The 21,934-nt window shown below is 42.7% G+C and overlaps 1 protein-coding gene across 7 annotated transcripts in view; it reads left to right on the top strand.

The window, feature by feature from the left end:
• ATP8B (ATPase phospholipid transporting 8B) overlaps window positions 1-21,501 on the top strand; it is a 405,277-nt gene extending 383,776 nt beyond the window's left edge. For all 7 annotated transcript variants that reach the window (XM_069331131.1, XM_069331133.1, XM_069331138.1 and 4 more), the window contains 4 exons: window positions 13,004-13,107; window positions 15,492-15,623; window positions 19,197-19,396; window positions 19,943-21,501. In XM_069331131.1, the coding sequence (XP_069187232.1) occupies window positions 13,004-13,107; window positions 15,492-15,623; window positions 19,197-19,396; window positions 19,943-20,138 (632 nt within the window). In that variant the 3' untranslated portion in view covers window positions 20,139-21,501. The remainder of the gene's footprint in view (window positions 1-13,003; window positions 13,108-15,491; window positions 15,624-19,196; window positions 19,397-19,942) is intronic.
• Window positions 21,502-21,934: the final 433 nt, after the last annotated feature.

Genomic DNA, 21,934 nt, shown 5'->3' on the forward strand with positions numbered 1-21,934 from the left:
TCCTTGAGCACTTTTTGAGCACACTCCCGCTCCGTTTCCGACTCCACTGATGGGTCTAAGTCTGTGGACGGTGTAGGCTACGCTGTTGTTTTTCCTGACCGCACCTGTGTGTCACCTACCTCCAGAGACTAGCTTCTTCACAGCAGAACTTTATGCAATTCTTTATGCTCTTCGTCTCCTGCTTTTTCGTTGTCAATCTTCCTTTGTGGTTGTCGTTGACTCTCGTCGTATCCTCACGGCTCTCGGGTCTTTCAGTCCGGTCCATCCAGTGGTTTTCGAGATTCAACATTGGCTGTGTCTTATTATCAGTAAATTTAAGTCAGTTGAGTTTTGCTGGGTTCCCAGCCATATTGGTGTTTCTTTAAATGAGCGTGTGGATGCTGCCAGCTAAGGAAGCTGTCCGCTCTTGTCCCATCTCCCATAAAGGTATTCCTTATTCCTACTTTTACCCAGTTATTCATTCCTCCATCCTTACTCGTTGACATGATTGTTTTTTCTTCTGTTACTGGTAACAAATTGCGTACTCTTAAGGATAGTGTGTCCTAATGGCCTTCCTCCTACCACTGTAACTGGCGATGGGAAACGGCTTTGGCGAGGTTGCATATTGGCCATGCACGCTTAACTCACGGTCACTTAATGGAGCTGCCGCCCTGCTCCTTATTGTTCAAATTGTATTGTCCCTCTGACAGTCAGTCGGCCGAGCGGACAGCACTGCTGGACTTGTGATCCTGTGGTCCCGGGTTCGATCCCAGGCTACCGGCGAGAAACAATGGCCAGAGTTTCTTTCACCCTATGCCCCTGTTACCTAGCAGTAAAATAAGGTGCCTGGGTGTTAGTCAGCTGTCACGGGCTGCTTCCTGGGGGTGGAGGCCTGGTCGAGGACCAGGCCGCCGGGACACTAAAAGCCCCAAAATCATCTCAAGATACTCTCAAGGTAACAGTCATGCATATCCTTGTTGAATGTTCTGACTTCCAGGACAAGCGTGTGTCTTGCTTTCCGACCGTTCCTTGTAGGTCGCTTGTCCCTCAATAGAATTCTTGGTGAATTGAATACTTTTGATATCATTCACCTTATGCGTTTCTGTTCTCGTATTGGCATCCTTGGTGACATTTAGCGCCCTCAGATTATTTCGCACATTCGATGGTGCTACATAGCCTTCCCGGTTTGGTGTGATTTCTTTTGATAATTACTTACTTTCACCTCTCATAGCGACTGGCTCTGTTCCACCTGGGTACGTTGTCCCTCTTGCGGGGTTTTTCTTTAGTTTTTGTTTCCTGCCTGGTGTGGGGTTCTGCCCTTGGTTTTGTTTGTCCCTATTGCTCTTGGTGGTCCCCTGCTAGGCCACCCCTGAGTGGACACGCCCCAGGGGTTCAGCTTTTAGCAGTTTTCTTGGTAGACTTGGGCGCCAGTTAGCAGTACCCTGCCTGAGCTTCCCTTTGCAGAATACCACGACTAAGGGCCCTGGGAAACCCTGCGGGGGTCTTTGGTCCAATGGATGTTACCTCTGGGTCCCCTCTCGCCTTGTGCGAGTTTGAAGGTTGCTTTGTCCCCTAGTCTTGGGTTGACATTCACTGCTTCTGCCTCTATCATGCTGCCCTGCTGAGTTGGTGACACCTTTGACCCAGAGTCCTGCAAGTTTTGTTGTTTGTGACTCGGTACACCCAGTCCACTGATGACTCTGTTTGGGTGCAGGTAGCTCAAGCGTTGCATGCTAGGTTTACGTTGCAGTAACATGCTGGGTTGGTTGCTGGCCCAAAGCCCCGAGGCTGCCCCGTTATATGACAAAGAGTGCTGGGTAAATGGGACACCACGAGCGTAACTCTCATCCTGTAACTACTCTTAGGTAATTACACAAACACACGAGTTGTTACATTCTTGCATAGCCACTAACACCTAACATTTTGTGCAAGTCCTTAATCATAATGTTCCCGGAATATGACCCGGACAAATCATTTAACATCCAGGTACCCATTTTACTGTTAGGTAAACAGAGGGAGAGTTAAGGATTGACGTCCAGTAAATCCTCCCCGGCCAGGATATGAACCCAGAACAAAGCTCTCGCGAAACGCTAGGCGAGTGTCTTACCACAACACCACAGGGAGCCAAGATTGGCTCTAGGAGGTTGTGGATGCGCTCAATACGGTTCCTCTTGCAGGGGCTTTCATCTCGTGCTTGAGCTGTATACTCAGTTCCTCCAGGAGGCAGTTTCCTTGTTTTCATCTCCAATATCATGTGTTAGCAGGCTGTGGTAGCTTGGTCTTTGGACTCTGCGTAGGCCTTGGCTCTCATTTCAGCTTCTCCTTTTTGTCCTCTGCTCTTCCTGTGGGGATTGTTTCTCAGCTCTTGTTGGCTGCCTCTGTGTGTTGCTGTTCTTTTTCTGATCTGCCGTGTGTCCGTGGGTCTCAACTTTTCGGGAGGAATACGGCCAGGGCTTTGCCAGCTTTTAGTCAAGATGGATCTTCTATGGTATCAGCAGCTGGGTCAGCAATGGTTCCCCTGGCCTTGTCTTCTTCGTCTGGTTAGAGCGGTATTCACTCTGCTCGGAAGACAGGCTCTTGGGGCTTGTGTCAGCCCTTTCACGGTCGCCCCTTTGATGGGACGGTGAGGGGAAGGCTGGCCTTGGTTGCCTACACTTGGTACCATGATTCATAGCCATTTTGAGTCGTTCTTTCAGCCTTGGGTGGTGTTGTGCAGCCCGCCCTTCTCCTTTGGGGGGCTGGAGCCTAGTGGGGCAGGCCTCTTCTCCTTCCCTCCATCGAGTCATCTCAGAATGGGTTTGTTTTACCATGGTTGGAATGACCTCGTCTCTTCGGTCTGCTCCCGCCGTTTTTCCAGTCCTGTAATGAGATTGTGCAGATCTCCGGTACATTCTGAACTTATCCAGTCTGCACGGGTTGACTCCTTGCCCTTCCTTTTGGATGATTCCATTGTCCCAGGTCCTGCTCTTCCTTGAGCCAGGCGCTTGTATGATTGGTTCTCTTTTATTGTGGAGCAACAAGCTTGCCATCTTTGGGCTGCCTCTGGTACCTTGCATTTTATGTTCTTGTCTCGGGTTGTTGTGGCCCGTTTTTGTTTGTTATGTCTTCGGGTGTTGGTCTACCTCGATGTTTCCTGTTGGAAACATCAGGAACACTGGAGGCCATGTCTGGGAGCCCAAACAGACTGGCTGATTTGGGCTATCAGCCAGTCTGTTTATCTGCTAGTCAGGTATCTGGTTCTTTCTCGGCTTGCTGGGTTCAGTTTCCTGGCGATCTGGTAGGAGTCCAAGTTGGTTCCATCCCAGGTTCAGACCTGGTTGGGCCCCATTTGGGATTCTCAGTCAGCATTGATTTTCCCTGCCTCCTGCAGCCTTGCTCCAGCTGCAGTTCCACCGTCTGTTGGTGCTGAGAGGAACCCGGATGATTCGGCGGTTGTTCAAGCAGCTACGCTGGAGTCCGAACTTCGTCCTTCTGGTTTACCCGTTGGACAGAAGTTTGGCTCAAGAGGCTGTTCTGGTATGTTCAGGGCAGCTCCATTTGTCTCTTTCCCTTTCAAAATTATATAATTTTGCACACATCTCAATAAGCAGATAATTAGCTTCCATGGATCCAGCCATGTCACACAGTGCAAGGGTTAAAGAACTATGCTACTTGTATAAAAACAAAGGAGCTTACATTACATTATACAGTTGTCCAAGACATACCTAACAGTTTCAAGAGCTTGGACACCAACTAGGTGATTTGGGCAGAAATAATTATTTACTTTATATGTAGTACTCCAACTGTGGGTACAACAAATGGGCACTAGCCACCTCAAACAAGGATGTGGAGGATAAGTCATTACTCTTCCATCAACACAAAGATCAATCACCATAAGTACCTGAAAACTAAGGGTACAACTAATCAGCACAAATAATGTTTAAAGTTTGCACAATCTTTGTTACAATACCACACCTACAAGTCCCATATGTACTTCCCTCGTATGTGGGAAAGAAATGAAGGAAGTGAAGTGACTTTCCTTTCACTTGACAAAGGAAAGTCAAGTGAACTTGGTCACTGACGATGGGATGTCTCACCACCTTCCCTTCTTCCCTCCTCTTGGACAGACACACGTATGCATGCATGCAATGGGCAACCATATGTTCTGTGCTTGTACATTCACTCACAGATGTATATACACAAAAGTGTTGCTGCACTGTCCCAGTTATTAATTAGATGTGGCCAACTTATGGGTGAGATGAGGTGCTAGATGAGCTGGTAGCAGTATGAAGAGGGAAGCAATAATAAGATAAGACTCGCAGGGATTGATGACTAAGAGTTCCCTCCCATCAGGTTGAAGGAGATTTGAACTAGCCACTTTTGTTTTATTCTCCTTCACTAGGGTGAAGGGGATAGATTAATATAGTTGGACTAGCAGATATGTGGCTGCCATCAGTGTGTCAATTGACCAATCAGATATAGTAGTGTTTTTCTATAAGTGGATATGGGAAAGATGACTTATGACTAGGAGGCTTAAAGTTTGCCCTTCCTGTTGCTCATCTTGAGCCATACCCTACTAGTTTTTCCTGGAGCACAGTCTGCCAATCAGTTTACATCCAGATCCCCAACTACTGTTGGGTGAACAAGGGCACATAGAACGGGAAAACCTTACTCTTCTCCTCCAGACCATATTTTTATCCTTGGTTGCTATCCGACATTGATAGCCAAATCATGGTTGGTCAGAAGACTTTGCCACATGCTGCTGATGAGGAATATACTTGTGCTGGGGATCTAGGATGTGATTGGTGAAGGCATTTACTGAACTGGTCACACCACCTTGGACCAAAGCATTCCATCCAGTTGTGCTTAGCAGTCAGCAAAGGGTTATCCCATAGCCAGGTTGTGAGAGTTGTTTTCCCCTCACTCCCTCTTTCCCTCTCTCATTCTTGCTCTCTCTTCTCTCATTATCAAAACTCAAATTCTCTCTCTCTCTCGCTACCTCACACACTTTCACTTTGTATACCACACACACACACACACAAGAGCAGAGGCAACACCTGCATCAGAGGAGTCCAGGATATTTCAGATTCCTTAGTACAGTATTGTTGAACAGGTTGTTGACCGTGAGTGGTGTCTCATGAAACATTAAGGTGTAGTGTATTTGAAAATTAGGTGAGATAACACGAATGTGCCAGGGGAAGTAAAATATGTGGATGAGAAAAAATTTCACAGTGTAAACAGTGCAGACATTGAAATTCAAGATGGCTGCCAGCAAGAAGAAAAACAAGACAGAGCTAGCTTTTGTTGGACTCAATGAGGAAAGCATTAATATAAGCAGTCTACACAATAAGTTGGCAAAATTGGACATTATTGTGAACTATCATATAGAAATAATCAGTAAATTGAGAAAAAGTAATGACCACTTGAGTGGCAAAGTATCAGATCTTAAAGGGCTAGTGAAAGAATTATGCAAGGAAAAGAATCTTTGGGAAACTAAATGTAAAGCCATAGAAGATGAAAATAACTCTTGAAAATTGCTTTTGAAGATATAAATGACTACAATAGGTTAGGTAAGGAAATCCAACAAGAAAAACAGCTTTATTCTGTACAGATGGAGGAAGTTACATAGGGAATAGAGCAGTGCAAGGAGGATATGCAATTCACCTATGCACAAGTCGCCAGGAAGAAGTACAAAAATAGAAGCAGCAGTAAAGGAAGCAAAATGGTGCAGCAGCCAGGATAAAGCAAACATTAGGCTGGAATTCGGAAAAGAACTGGCAAGAACTGGCAGGCAAGAACTGGAAAAATTTTCTAAGTGACATAAAAATGAGGGCAGTAATCAGGGGCAATGTATCGGACTCAAGAAACGTCACAAGCAGAGTACCACATGGTTCAGTTCTTGCACTGGTCATGTTCATTGTCTACTTGAATGATCTACCAGATGGAATATAAAATTATATGAACATGTTTGCTGATGATGCTAAGATAATAGGAAAGATAAATAACTTAGATGATCGTCATGCCCTTCAAGAAGACCTGGACAGAATAAGTATATGGAGCACCACTTGGTAAATGGAATTAAATGTAAATAAATGCCATGTTATGGAATGTGGAATAGGAAAACATAGACCCTACACAATCTATAAATTATGTGAGAAATCTTTAAAGAATTCTGACAAAGAAAGGGATCTAGGGGTGGTTCTAGATAGAAAATTGTCACCCGAGAAACACATTAGGAACATTGTGCGAGGGGCCAATGCTACACTTTCTAACTTCAGAATTGCTTTTAAATACAAGGATGGAAAATACTAAAGAAATTGTTCACGATTTTTGTTAGACCAAAGCTGGAATATGCAGCGGTTTTATAGTGCCCATATCTTAAGAAGCACATCAACAAACTGGAAAAGGTGAAGACATGCCACTTAGTGACTCCCAGAACTGAAGGACAAGAGCTCTGAGGAGAGGTTAAAGGCATTAAATATGCAAAAACTAGAAGATAGAAGAAAAATAGCCGATATGATCACTATATACAAAATAGTAACAGGACTCGATAAAATTGATAAGGAAAAATTCCTGAGACCCGAAACTTCAAGAACAAGAGGTCATAGATTTAAACTAACGAAACAAAGCTGCCGGAGAAATATAAGAAAATTCACTTTTGTAAACAGAGTGGTAGACAGTTGGAACAAGTTAGGTGAGAAGGTGGTGGAGGCCAAAACTGTCAGTAGTTTCAAAGCGTTATATGACTGTGCTGGGAAGAGGGGACACCACGAGCGTAGCTCTCATCCTGTAACTACACAATGATAATTACACTTAGGTAATTACATACACACACACATATACACACACATACACACACATACACACACATACACACACATACACACACATACACACATATACATACACATATATACACACATATATTGGCAGCAGAGGAACTCCAGCATATTTCAACAATCCTAAGTATTGTAGTACAGGTTGATGGTAGTGAGTGGTGTCCCAGAGAACATAAAGGTATAGTGCTCTTGAAAAATAGGTGAGATAACAGGAAAGTGCTAAGGGAAGTGAAAAATCGGATGAGAAAAAGTTGCCCTAGTGTTTACAGTGCAGAGAAGAACATTCAAGATGGCCACTGGCAAGGGGAAAAACAAAACAGAGCTTGATTTTGAGGGATTCAATGAAGAAAGCATTGATATTAGTAGTCTACATAACAAGTTGGTAAATTTAGATACTATAGTGAACTCTCATGTAGAAATAATTAGTAAATTGAAAGAAAGTAATGACCATTTGAATAGCAAAGTTTTATGTCTTGAGGGTTTAGTGAAAGACTTGCGCAAGGATAAGAATCAATTGGAAACAAATTGCAAAGCCATGGAAGAAGAAAATAAACTCTTAAAAATAGCTTTGGAAGAAGTTAAAGTAAATTTAAACATAAATGACTACAATAGGTTAGGCAAGGAATTTCAACAGGAGAAACAGCTTTTGTCAGCACAGATGGAGGAAGTTACACAGGGAATAGAACAGTGCAAGAAAGATATGCAACTCACTTATGCACAAGTGGCCAAGGAGAAGGAAAAAATAGAAGAAGCAGTAAAGGAAGTCAAACACTGCAGCAACCAAGATAGAACAAACATTAGGCTAGAAGTGAGGAAAGAATTGGCATCTAACCCGAAGTTGGTGCAAAACACAGTTGATCGGAGTAAGTCCCTGATCATTTTTGGCTGCAAAGAAAAGGCGATAACATCTAGGTCAGAAAGAGCTGTAGAAGAAGCTAAAGTAGTAGATAAAATTGTTGGCCTCGTGGAAGGTCTTACAAACAGAGAGAATGTGTGCGACTACAGGAGAATAGGCAGGTACGTAAAAGGGAAAGATCGACCTTTGAGGATCACCCTAAACGGTGCCAAACAGATGGAAGAAGTACTAAGGAATGCTAGAAAATTGCAAAGGGATGAGGATGGGAAAGGGTGGTCATTAAGACGAGATCTTTCAAAAGAAGATAGAGAGAAGCTGAAACTGAACCTCGCCGAGGCAAAACATTTAAATGAGAGCAGGAATGAAGAAGAAATAAATTTTTTTTCTACAAAGTGATAGGGGTAGGCAAACCAGTAAAGTGGTACATAAAGGCAAACCAACAAAATCAATAGAGAGAGGGGGAGTGAAGAATAAGGAGAGGGGGAACAAGTTCCTGAAGATTGCATACACCAACATAGATGGAGTGAGATCGAAGATACTGGAGTTAAGTGATGTAATACAGCTGCAGACACCAGACATTGTTGCACTCACGGAGACAAAACTTGAAGATGTAATTTTAAATGAGGTCATATTCCCAAGGGGCTACTCAATTTGGAGACGGGACAGAAAAATTAGGAAAGGCGGTGGCGTTGCTGTGCTGGTAAAAGAACACCTAAAGGTGAAGGAAATAATGACTGCCAATCCACAAGAAGTTGACATAATAGCACTAGAGATCTACTATGAGGATGATAAACTAATGATGATAAATGCATATAGTCCACCGCCAAGCAGCACATGGTCAAAGGAGGAGCTAGATAGTAAACGTGAAGGTCTTATAACAATAATGAGAGAGATTATAGCGAGAGCGGATAACGATAGATCACGACTGTTGATAGTCGGTGACTTCAACTTGAAATCCATAGACTGGGAAGCATATGAAGCTAAAACAGAAGATTTTTGGACCTGTAAATTTGTAGACCTCATCCTGGAAACATTCTTGTATCAACATGTTAAACAAGCTACGAGGATGAGGGAAGGGGACGTTCCCTCCATGCTAGATTTGATATTTACCAGGAAGGAGGAAGAGATATTTGACATTCAGTACCTTCCTCCCTTGGGTAAAAGTGACCATGTCTTTTTGGGAATAAAGTATGCAATGCGTTATAAGCTGGAAGAAAATAAGGAGGTTGAAGCAGTTGAAAAACCAGACTTCAGGAGAGGACATTATGGTGACCTTAGAAATTTTTTTAGTGAGTATAATTGGACAGACTTGATGCTAGGCAAGGAAGTGAATGAGATGTATGGCAAGTTTTGTGAAATATATGATAAAGGCACAAAAAAATTTATACCAAAACAGAGATGCAGAACTAGGAAACAGGATTGGTTCAATAGAAATTGCGAGAGGGCTAGAGACCGAAAGACACAAAAATGGAATCAATACAGGAAGAGGCCGAACCCCCAAACATACCAGCGATACAAAGATGCGAGAAACAACTACACGGCAGTGAGGAGAGAGGCAGAAAGAAATTTTGAAAAAGGGATTGCGGACAAATGTAAAACAGAACCAGGTCTATTCTATAAATTCATAAACAACAAATTGCAGGTAAAGGATAATATTCAGAGGTTGAAAATGGGAAATAGATTCACGGAAGATGAAAAGGAAATGTGTGAAACACTAAACGAAAAGTTCCAAAGTGTGTTTGTACAAAATGAAATCTTTAGGGAACCAGATACAATAAGAATTCCAGAGAACAACATAGAACACATAGAGGTGTCTAGAGACGAAGTGGAAAAAATGCTCAAGGAGCTCGGTAAGAACAAAGCAGCTGGCCCAGATGGCGTTTCACCATGGGTTCTGAGAGAATGTGCATCTGAGCTCAGCATTCCACTTCACCTGTTCTTTCAGGCATCCCTGTGTACAGGAATCGTAGCAGACGGGTGGAAACAGGCTAACATAGTTCCAATCTACAAAAGTGGCAGCAGGGAAGACCCCCTCAATTATAGACCTGTATCATTAACAAGTGTAATAGTGAAAGTATTGGAAAAACTAATCAAAACTAAATGGGTAGAACACCTAGAGAGAAATGATATAATATCAGACAGACAGTATGGTTTTCGATCTGGAAGATCCTGTGTATCGAATTTACTCAGTTTCTATGATCGAGCCACAGAGATATTACAGGAAAGAGATGGTTGGGTTGACTGCATCTATCTGGACCTAAAAAAGGCTTTCGACAGAGTTCCACATAAGAGGTTGTTCTGGAAACTGGAAAATATTGGAGGGGTGACAGGTAAGCTTCTATCATGGATGAAAAATTTTCTGACTGATAGAAAAATGAGGGCAGTAATCAGAGGCAATGTATCAGAATGGAGAAATGTCACAAGTGGAGTACCACAGGGTTCAGTTCTTGCACCAGTGATGTTTATTGTGTACATAAATGATCTACCAGTTGGTATACAGAATTATATGAACATGTTTGCTGATGATGCTAAGATAATAGGAAGGATAAGAAATTTAGATGACTGTCATGCCCTTCAAAAAGACCTGGACAAAATAAGTATATGGAGCACCACTTGGCAAATGGAATTTAATGTTAATAAATGTCATGTTATGGAATGTGGAATAGGAGAACATAGACCCCACACAACCTATATATTATGTGAGAAATCTTTAAAGAATTCTGATAAAGAAAGAGATCTAGGAGTGGTTCTAGATAGAAAACTATCACCTGAGGACCACATAAAGAATATTGTGCAAGGAGCCTATGCTATGCTTTCTAACTTCAGAATTGCATTTAAATACATGGATGGCGATATACTAAAGAAATTGTTCATGACTTTTGTTAGGCCAAAGCTAGAATATGCAGCTGTTGTGTGGTGCCCATATCTTAAGAAGCACATCAACAAACTGGAAAAGGTGCAAAGACATGCTACTAAGTGGCTCCCAGAACTGAAGGGCAAGAGCTACGAGGAGAGGTTAGAAGCATTAAATATGCCAAAACTAGAAGACAGAAGAAAAAGAGGTGATATGATCACTACATACAAAATAGTAACAGGAATTGACAAAATCGACAGGGAAGACTTCCTGAGACCTGGAACTTCAAGAACAAGAGGTCATAGATTTAAACTAGCTAAACACAGATGCCGAAGAAATATAAGAAAATTCACCTTCGCAAATAGAGTGGTAGATGGTTGGAACAAGTTAAGTGAGAAGGTGGTGGAGGCCAAGACCGTCAGTAGTTTCAAAGCGTTATATGACAAAGAGTGCTGGGAAGACGGGACACCACGAGCGTAGCTCTCATCCTGTAACTACACTTAGGTAATTACATATACACATATAAACATACACACGTATACACATATACATATAAGTATCCACTCAATTTAATGGCCTCTTTTATACCAATCTGCCGGTAATGACGACCGATATCTGGAGCCTCAAATAGCGGTCTGGCGATCGATATTACCGATGGTCGGTATTGGGTTTGTTTTGGCATCAGCAGTCCCTCACATGGCAACAGGTCACCGACCTTTGAAGGCATTGAGGGAGTGATGGGAGGCAGTGATTGATGGAGGGAGGTATTGAGGGGGGGCAGGAGAGGCAAGGAGAATGTTGGTGGTGGTGGTGAGGTAGGCAGTGATTGATGGATGAAGGCATTGAGGGGGAGAGGCAGGGAGAGTGTTGGTGGTGGTGGTGTGGGAGGGAGAGTGTTGGTGGTGGTGGTGGTGAGGGAGGCAGTGATTGATGGAGGGAGGCATTAAGGGGGAGAGGCAGGGAGTGTGTTAGTGGTGGTGGTGTGGGAGGGAGTGTGTTGATGGTGGTGAGGAAGGTGGTAAGGGAGGCAGAGGAGGGAAGGAATGCTGACCACGTGATAATTGCCAAACCTCTCATCCATACTGTATTAAAATTTTTAATCTTAGTTGTAAAATATTTATGCCAAAATATGTTAATTTTCATATATTACTATACATTACCAATCATTAACAAGTTTATAGTTTTCTATTTATTAATTAAACAAATATAGTTTTATTTATGAGTTATGCACAGTTGACGTCTGCGAGCAGGCGCTGACAGACATGTCCGCCTCTATGCCTAGCCTCGACCCCATTAGTCGCTCCCTCAACCCTGTTAGTAGCTCCCTCCTCCATAGCCTGCTGTTCTCATGTTATGAGGAAGGCAGTGAGGGAGGGATGGAAGGCATTAAGGGAGGGATGGAAGGCATTAAGGGAGGGATGGAAGGCATTAAGGGAGGGATGGGAGGCATTAAGGGAGGGATGGAAGGCATTAATGGAGGGATGGAAGGCATTAAGGGAGGGATGGGAGGCAGTGATGGAGAGAGGCATTGAAGGAAAGATGGGAGGCAGTGATGGAGGGAGGCATTGAGGGGGAGAGGCGGTGATAGAGGGAGGCATTGAGGGAGGGATGGGAGGCAGTGATGGAGAGAGTCATTGAGGGGGAGAGGCAGTGATGGAGGGAGGCATTGAAGGAGAGATGGGAGGCAGTGATGAAGGAAGGCATTGAGGGGGGGGATGGGAGGCAGTGATGGAGGGAGGCATGCAGGGAGAGATGCAGTGATGGAGGGAGGCATTGAGGGGGGAGAGGTAGTGGTGGAGGAAGGCATTCAGGGATGGGAGGTATTAAGGGAGGGATGGGAGGCAGTGATGGAGGGAGACATTGAGGGGGGGTGAGGCAACGAGGGCTAGAAGTAGTGAGGGAGGGAGGGTGGTTGTGGTAAGGGAAGAGTGGCATTGAGGGAAGGAGGTGTTTGGTTAATATGGTTCACTTCTTGTGTGGTCCACTTGTCCACTTGTGTGATTCAACTTGTCATATGAAGGAATTATTAATTGTAACCTGTGATAGAATGGGCACTAACACAGGAACTAACTTGGAAAGCAATTACACAATGAACTTTATTTCATTTTAGTTATTTAAAATATATCTTACCTGAATGTTACTCGAAATATTACCGACACTTCAACAACTTCGGAAATACCGGAACCCCAGAAATAATGACCTGGGTACAGCTCTATATAGGCCGTTAAATTGAGTGGATACTTATATATATACCTTTAAAATTTAGATAAATACCATAATCATATTGTCACTACCCATTAACTCTTATTAATTGCAGCAATTATGAGTGAGAGATGCAACTACTAACATCTGATTATTTTTTCTGCCTTGAGAATCATTTAGTATAATCATGTTTATGAAAAATTCTTGTTCAGTCTTCATTAAACTTCATTACGTAATTAAGTGCAGTAATTAATGTAGTGTACAGTATAATATAATGCATATTTTCTGATGCAGGAGCTTACTACAATGGTATGGACCAGGAGGGGCGAAGTATGGCGGACCAGCAGACATTTGGTAGTGTTGTAGCCACAATCCTTGTCATTGTGGTCACCATGCAGGTTTGTATGCCTGCTGTGATTTTTTGACAGTACTATATTGTAATTGGAGCCATCAAATTGATATTTTAATAGATAATATTGTTTGGCGGTAAATTTTTCTTGGCTAAGGCCCCTCAGATGCCTCTATTGTCGGCTCTTATACATCTCGGGACTTGTATCTCCTACCTATCTCCTACCTCACCTAGTTGTGCTTGTGGGGGTTGAGCTTTGGCTCTTTGATAATTAAAATTAATAATTATTACACACAGAAATCACAATTGCGTGATGCATCAAATGAACAAATCCACAAGGGCCGTGACAAGGATTCAAACCTGCGTCCGAGAGCATCCCAGACGTCTGGGATGCTTTCGGTTTTAGAACATCCCAGATGCTGCCATCGATTAAGGCAGCGTCTGGGATGCTTTCGGACACGTCAGGTTCAAATCCCCATCACGGCTCTTGTGGATTTGTTCAATTAATTATTAATTTTGATAATTAAAACACCTGTTTTAGAAAAGATTTATTAATCTGAACCTTTCAAAGTCATGGGGTCACTGAACTATGATGACACATCAAAGGAAAACCAAGTGAAGTTTACAGTACAGTATTCCCTATATCTGTCCACCCTCATTTATGTTGTTTTATCACAGGATATGTCTATAAGGAGATTTCACCACACTTCAGATTTTAAATTAATTTACAAAGATAGGTGTGCCATAAATCAGTGAAAGAAAATAATGGAAACTCAGTTATTCACTTGTTGTGTGGACCACTCTGGCTGGTGTTTGGTTAATATGATTCACTTGTTGTGTTGTCCACTTGTCCACCTGTATGATCCAACTTGTCATAAGGGAGGAATTATTAATTGTAACTTCTGATATACAGGCAATGGGAAAGATTTCCACCAGTCTGTAAACTGTGTCCCAACATCGTAAGTAAATCCTCACATTCCCTGCTTCGGCGAACCAATGTTCGTTGAAACAGGTAAGTAAATCCGGCCTGAAAAGTGCGCAACCTAGCCGGAGATTTGCCTAATCAGGGTACGCTGAATTGAGGTTGTGCTGTATGTCATAATTGCCATTGACTGGGAAAGGAAGTTGCCCTATCACCGGCCCTACCCTCTGAAGGAGGTAGAGCCGGGAAGAAACTCACGTTCAGACACAGAGCAAGCAGCACCTGAAACCAAGGCTGGGCCGCATACCAAGGAGCCAGAAAGATCACCCTTCCCCATTGGACTCCAAATTTGCCAGAACCCAAAGCAACAGGCATTCACCACCAGGGCCTAGCAGTTGGGGGAATGGCACCACATACAAAGGGACGCTCCAAGAACACACAGATGCGAAGAGTTTCACGACGTGGCACCCAACGTCCGGCAAAGCCACAGGAAAGAGGCAGCATCAACGGGCCATTCAGTGGAGATGGGAATGAACTGAAAGAGACCATTGGCCAGGACGATGGACACTCCCCAAAATGAATGGCACGGAGAGCCAAACTCTGAGAGTCCAACAGACAAGCCACTCAAAGAGACCAGCTCGAATGGTCTCGAATGCTGGAATTGCTGGAATGCCCCTTGTGGAATGCCTCTTGTGGGGCATTCTCCAGAAAGAGGCATTTCATTACATCAATGGTTTTTAGCAAAGCCATCATCCCTGATGTGCCACTATGAGTAAGCTCTGGGAAACTTCAAAAGGAGCCAACTCTGAAATTAACTGTTAAATATAATAAAATGCCTCTTTTTAGTTGATCCTCAGTAGCTCCTTGTTTCCACCCCATCATTCCCTCTGTATATGAGACTTAGTACTGGTAACTTGTGAGTTGAGACAGGTAGTGGATTGGGACCCCAGGTGACCTGCACTGCCATCTGGCAGTTGCTAGAGAAATTAAATTTAAGGTTGTTCATCCATTACCAACTATCATTGTTATTTTTGTCATTTAATTTCTTTCTAGCAATGGTTTCTTTGTAGTTGATTTTCTTTGTCTTTTAGGTCAATCTCTGATTCTCAGTCTCCCCTCACTTCATTGAATGAGCCAGATTCTGATCCTAGTTTTTGAAAGGTTTGCATAAATTTCAGAGGTCTGGAACATCTTAAAGGCCTAATGATATGAATGCTTAAGCTCCAAATATCTACTGGAGAGGACCTTTCATTATGTTCAAAGTTTGATTTTTCTATGATGCTCTGGATACATGTTTATTAAAAGTAGATTAATCATAATACAGTACTGTACTGTAGATAGATAGTTACACTGCATTTGATTCTAAATATGTATCACAATAAAATACATTTGTATTATGGAGCAGGGAAATTACTCGATAAACACAGAACATGAGTATTAGATTGACCATTAATGTTGATAAGGTTCCTATAATTATCAGTGTACTATTGTTGTTTTAATTATCTTTTCAGATTTGTCTGGACACATCTTACTGGACCATATTTAATCACATTACCATATGGGGCTCACTTATATTCTACCTGCTGCTCCAATATTTTTACAACTATGTCCTTGGTGGAGATTATGTTGGATCTCTTGCAAAGGTAATGTGCATCATAGTCTTCACACTTAGGTAATAATTACTTGCAGCTTTGGTAGATAACTTGGGAGAGGGTGAAGGAGAGTCTGAGAGAATAGGAAAGGATGTGGGAGAGAGGTGGAAGGAGTGTAGGGGAGCTTGAAGTGGGAGAGGGTGGGGGGAGAGTGGAAGAAAGAGGGAGGGGGGAGAAGAGAGGGTGGGGGAGAGAGGAAAAGAGAGGGTGGGGGAGAGAGGAAAAGAGAGGGTGTGGGAGAGAGGGTGGGGAGGAGAGTGGAAGAGAGAGGGTGGGGGGGGGGAAGTGGAAGAGAGAGGGTGGGGGAAGAGTGGGAGAGAAAGGGTTGGGGAAGAGTGGAAGAACGTGCTTTCTGGAAGGAGCCCCTACGTTGTCAGCCTCACAGCATGTGCAGGAATTCGTGGCGGTGTGGACGTCGCTTCGGAGGGTTCGGGTCGCTCGTGTATCGACGATCAGGCTCCATTCGGACGGCTCCTCAGTGGTTCATTATTTGAACCGAGGGGGGGGTGCAATGCGATCCTTTGAGGCTAGTCACTTCAAGTGACTCGTCTGCTGAGTTCTTGGGGTTTGGCTTTCCTGGCAGTTCACGTTTGGGGGTGTCCAATGTCCTGGTGGACGGCCTGTCCTGGTTCATTTCCCTGTCCTCGGAATGGACAGTCAATGCCAACTCATTCAGTTGGCTCTGACGGATGGATGGGCTCCTGGACGTGGACCTCTTCGCGTCAGCGTGGTCAAGGTGTCTCCCGGTATATGTGGCACCCTTCCCCGACTGTGAGGTCGTCGGGGTCGATGCTTTTTGGCAGGACTGGTCGAGGTGGGGTTACCTTTAAGCCTTCTCTCCAGTTCCACTGTTACTCCGAGTCTTGGCTCGCTTGGACACTTACCAGGGGAGAGTAGTTCTTCTGGCTCCTTGGTGGCCGGCCCAGCCTTGTTTTCAGGTGCTGATTGCTCGGTGTCCGAACCCAGGGGTTTTCTCGTGGCTCTGCCTCTTTCAGATGATCGATCTGGTCCGTTATGTGTCTGGTTCGATCTTCTCCTTGAGTCTTCACGTCTGGCATTTTTTACTCAGGTCTAAACCATCTGTATGGTGATTAGGTGGCTTCGTTGACAGTGTCCCACCTGCGTGCTTTGTCTCGGCAGCAGTATGAAGTTTGCTGGCAGTCCTTTCGTTTTTTTGTCTGTGCTTTGCTGCCGTTGTCAGTAACATGTCTTGGACTGACATTCGGGCACAGAGTTTTTGGTGGTCGAACAGGGTCCTGGCTGCATGTTGAATGGTGAGCATTCACCAGGGTCCTGGTGAATGTTCCTGGGCCTGGTTGGGCCTGTGTTGCTTTGGGTCGGCAGTTGCAACCAGTTGTCTCGACTTCGTATTGAGGAGCGAGCAGCGACCGCCTCCCGAGTAAGTCCCTCTTGTTTTCGTCTTTTGTATAAGTAGCTCCGGGGAGCTATAGCTCCCCCCCCCCCGAAAACCTGCATTGAATGTATTGAAATGTCATTTTCTGGGTGAGATCCAGAGGCTCCCCAGCAACCCTTCCTCTCTCCAGTCGGTAGTCGGTTTGTTCAATTGCAGCCTTCTCCTTCTTTTCTGTCGAAGAACAAGACGGCTGCTTTCTGGAGGGGTCCTTGGGTCATTGATGCTTGGTTGGTCAGGCAGGGGGGTGCATCATCTTCTTTCTTGAGATGATTTCGGGGCTTAGTGTCCCTGTGGCCCGGTCCTCGACCAGGCCTCCTTTTAGTTACACATCCCTCAGGAAGCAGTCCGTAGCAGCTGTCTTATTCCCAGGTACCTATTTACTGCTAGGTGAACAGTAGCATCAGGGTGAAAGAAACTCTGCCATTGGTTTCCCCCTATGCCTGGGATCGAACCCAGTACCTTAGGACTACAAATCCTGAGCGCTGTCCACTCAGCCATCAGGCCCGGTTGCAGCTCTTCGCCGTTACCTGAGCGTCTCAGCTTCTGTGGGTAGGGGTGCGCTTTGGGTTGATCTGGTTTCCCTTGTTCCCTGTTCCAGGGCTTGGGTCTCCCAGGTCATCTGCAGGGTTATTAAGTGTAGCGAGCCTGCGGTCTATCCTCATGTCCATGACGTTAAGAAGTTTACGGTTTTGGCTGCCGTGTTTGGCTACATGTCTTGGGCTGATATTCGGGTGCGGGAAAAACCACCCAGTAATTGGTTAACATTCCTGGGCCTGGGCGTTCTTGTGTTGCTTTGAGTCGCAGGTTACAGCCCGTTGTCTCAACTTCAAGTTGAGGAGTGTGTGGCATCTCCGTGTGTGACTAGTGTGTGGCAGCCGCCTCCCAGGTGAGTCCCTCTTTTCCTTATCTTTGGTTATGTATCTCCAGGGAGCCAAAGGAGCTCCCACAGAAAACCAATGTTGAATTTAATGTAATGCCATTTTTCTGGGTGAGCCCCGGAGGATCCTTGGCATCCCTCCCTCCCTCCCGGTCGGTGGTTTTTGCATTGTTTTGATATATAGCCTCTGAACTGTTAAGGCTAGGTTTCCAGCTGGGGAAAAGGGGGGGAACAGGGAGTGGTACACGGACTAGTGACGCGCCGATGAAGTGTGACGTTTGCTTGTTTCCTTGGGATTGGAGAGAGTTCTGCTCTCTGTTCAGTTTTTGGTTGCAATTTTCTTACCTTGTAGGTCTGTTTTGTTATGCCTACCTTTCTGGGTGCCAAACCCCAGTTGATGGCAGATAAGGAAAAACCCCAACCACAGGGGGTGTTTTCCAGGACCATTGCTCCCTGTGCCTCTGAAGGGGCCAGGTTCTGGCTTGTGGCTCCCGGTAGGCTGAACTCCTATCACTAATGCTCTGGTCCAATTAATTGCATATTAGCCTGATAGCTCCAGGGAGCCTTTGGGGCTCTCCCAGATAATAGCATTTCATTACATTCAACGCTGGTTTTTGTTGAACAAACCTCATTTCAAGCTAGATATCACTGTGCTATTCTGTTTACGAATATTATCATCAAAACTCATAATCTTGTATTTTTATGTATTCTGATGCAGACAAGTCAATAACATGGCTGAAGATAGGATGACCAAACCACATACCAGAAGATGAGAGGACAACTTTTCGGTTCGTCCTGGACCATTATCAAGTCGTTTGTGGACCAGACTTGATAATGTTCAAGGACGGACCAAAACGTCGTCGTCTCCTCGTCCTCTGGTGTATGGTTTAGTCTTCATGTGTTCTGACATTTATAAAAAAAATCTGTTTATACTTTAGTATAAAATAAGCAGATTCTAGAAAGATGGGAGACTTAAAGCCTTGAAGAGGAAACTAATAATAATAATTGTATGGGAAACCCTGCAGAGAATGTACCCCAGACCATTGGATCACCATTTAAAAATGTTAACCTTTATGTCAAATTAATAGTAATGATGGTCTTGGTATCAGTCCCCTCATGACTCGTTATTATATTCTGATATACGCTACTTTATCTCATGTACACAGTACATGCACATTATAAAATAATGGTACAGTATTCTTCTTGTTGTGATAATGAGTTAAACTAATGTATACATATGGTCATTGAGATATTGAATGACATTTTTCCTCAGGCAATGGGAGAACCGATGTTCTACTTCACCTCATTGTTGACTATTGTGATACTAATGCTGCCTGTAATGGCTTGGCGCTTCTACTGGGTGGATGTTGCCCCAACTCTCTCTGATAAAGTTAGATTCAAACAACGCAATGATGCCAAGTTGGAAAGCAAACGCACGGAACATGACATGCTCCGTACTCCGTCTGCAAGAAGGTGAGAATATTAGTTTGTGTTATTGACTGTGATGCATTGTTTATGAATACTTGAGCTAAATTTATTTATCAACAGATAATATTTATGCTGAATTTATAAGTCATTGGTTTATTTGTATTTATAGGCTTGGTAACAATGAGTGATTAACAATTTTTTAAGAACACTAATCAAATAAGAGCAAGTGCTAAATCTGTGATGTCATTTAGTTTTTGATAAGAATTAAGTAAAATGATAAACAATGAAAATAAATGGACCGAGGTGAACCTGAGGTAAATGTCCTGTGTGGCACCCCACCTCATTTCATCAAAAGAAATGCAACTTTTCCAGGCCACTACAGCTAAACCATGATAGGTAGAGGCTTTTTACTTGAATTTTCATGCTTCTCGGATGCTAATTAACAATATAAAAAAAATCTGTAAGAGTTTTCTTACAGAATATGCATTGAAATAACATTCCTAGTTAGCAGTAAAAGCTTAAAGCAAAACTAAAATATGTTCTGTTTTCCGCCCTCTAGAAAGCAAAACTAAAAATATATTTTATTTTCAGATCTCGTAGGTCCATTCGGTCTGGTTACGCCTTTGCTCACCAGGAAGGATTTGGGCGTCTCATCACAAGTGGCAAGATCATGCGTCCCAGAAACCCGAAGGCTGGACACGTGTCCAATGGCAGAGCTTCCAATTTTCGTCCAGATATTAGTAAAGTTATGATGGCGGCACCATCACCTTCAACTGTGGAGGTGTAAATATTATTTTGTACTTATATGCAAGGTGTTCTCATTGAAGAACACCATATCCATAAGGTGTTCTTATCAAAACATCTTAGTCACAATGTGTTCTTATTGAAGTACATCATATCCATAAGGGTGTTCTTATCGAAATGTCTTATTCACAAGGTGTTCTTATAGAAGAACGTCATATCTATAAGATATTCTTATCAAAACATCTTATTCACAAGGTGATCTTATCAAAAACATCTTACTCACAAGGTGTTCTTATCGGAGGACTTTTATTCACAAGGTGTTCTTACTGAAGAACATCTTATTCACAAGGTGTTCTTATCAAAAAACATCTTATTCACAAGGTGTTCTTGTAAAAGAACATCTTATTCACAAGGTGTTCTTAATCAAAGAACATGAGTTTGATTTGAATGTTTGTTTTTGTAATTTAGGGAATGCCCTTTACCTATTTACATATTACAAAAATGGTGCCAATAGTTTTAATTTTGTTTTGGGAAGATGTTTTGAACATTATTATTTAAATTTTCTTTGAGATTTATTTTCGTAATTGCTTGTAATTTCTATAATAGAAATGGAATTGTAATATAGTTATATAAAACATTGTAAATTTACCTGGTGGTTCACCATATATGTGTGTGAACCTTCAGCAAGAGAAGGTATGGATGCGGCTTTGCATATTTCCTATGACGCTGAGAATCATGATTGCGTATGTTTAATGTTTCCGAAGTGTTGTAATGTTGTTGTTGCCTTTGCACCCCACTATATATATATGGTTGAGGTGCCTCTCATAAGTGTACTTACAATAGAGTTCTCAGGTTTACTTCCTTAATTGATCATAATAAAGAACTTTTAATTTAATTTCTGATGAAAGAACAAAGAGTGATTCCGGTGGTTGTATTTATATGATGGTCTGACTTGAAGGTGAATTCAGATATGAATTTTATGAATTTCTTCTTTTTTTACATACATTTTCATGACTTTAATTTATGTACTTCCCCAATTCAGAAGTATTAGGGCTTGTACTGCTTTCTCTCTCTTTACTTGAGTTGATCTACTACTAAAATATCTTTAGTATCTTGAGAAGTATATGATTTATTTTGGGAAAACCTAAGTTTTTTGTTTTTCTCTCGTGTGAAGCAAATACTTTTTAGGAATGGGGTAATGTTTGTTTTACATGTTATACTTGCACATTGGTGAAAATATCCTTAAATGAATGACAATTGTAAAACATGCAGTAATAATTATTTTTTATTAGGAAGAGTATAAATATTTTAGAATGGATATATTTTATAGTGTGAAATCATGATTATGGAAAATTGTATTAATAAAACCCATATATTCTTAAGAAAATAAATGAAGACTCAATCAATTTTAACATTTAATTTCATCACACTAATGTGATGGGTGCATGCAAGCCAATATTTTTTCCTATGAAAATGTTGTTATTGGTTGATCTTTATACAAGAAAACTGATAATATTCATAATCTTACATACAGTACTTAATTTCTAATACTGAAAGAAATGGCATACCAGTTGATAAACAATTGCATTAAATTTACTTCATATTACAGAGAAAGAGCAATGATTGTCATTACATGGTATAATCATTATAGAATGCCACTATTAAAATGGATTTAATATTATAAATATCCACTCGATTTAACTCAATTTTATTTACCGATCTGTTGGTTCCATCGACCGGTTTGGGAGACCGGTATCTGGAGCCTTAAATACCGGTCTTGCGGTCGATATAACCGTAGGTCGGTATTGGGTTTGTTTTGGCATCGGCGCACTCTCACAT

The sequence above is a fragment of the Procambarus clarkii genome, chromosome 25 (genome assembly GCF_040958095.1).
Source record: "Procambarus clarkii isolate CNS0578487 chromosome 25, FALCON_Pclarkii_2.0, whole genome shotgun sequence".
NCBI lineage: Eukaryota > Metazoa > Arthropoda > Malacostraca > Decapoda > Cambaridae > Procambarus > Procambarus clarkii.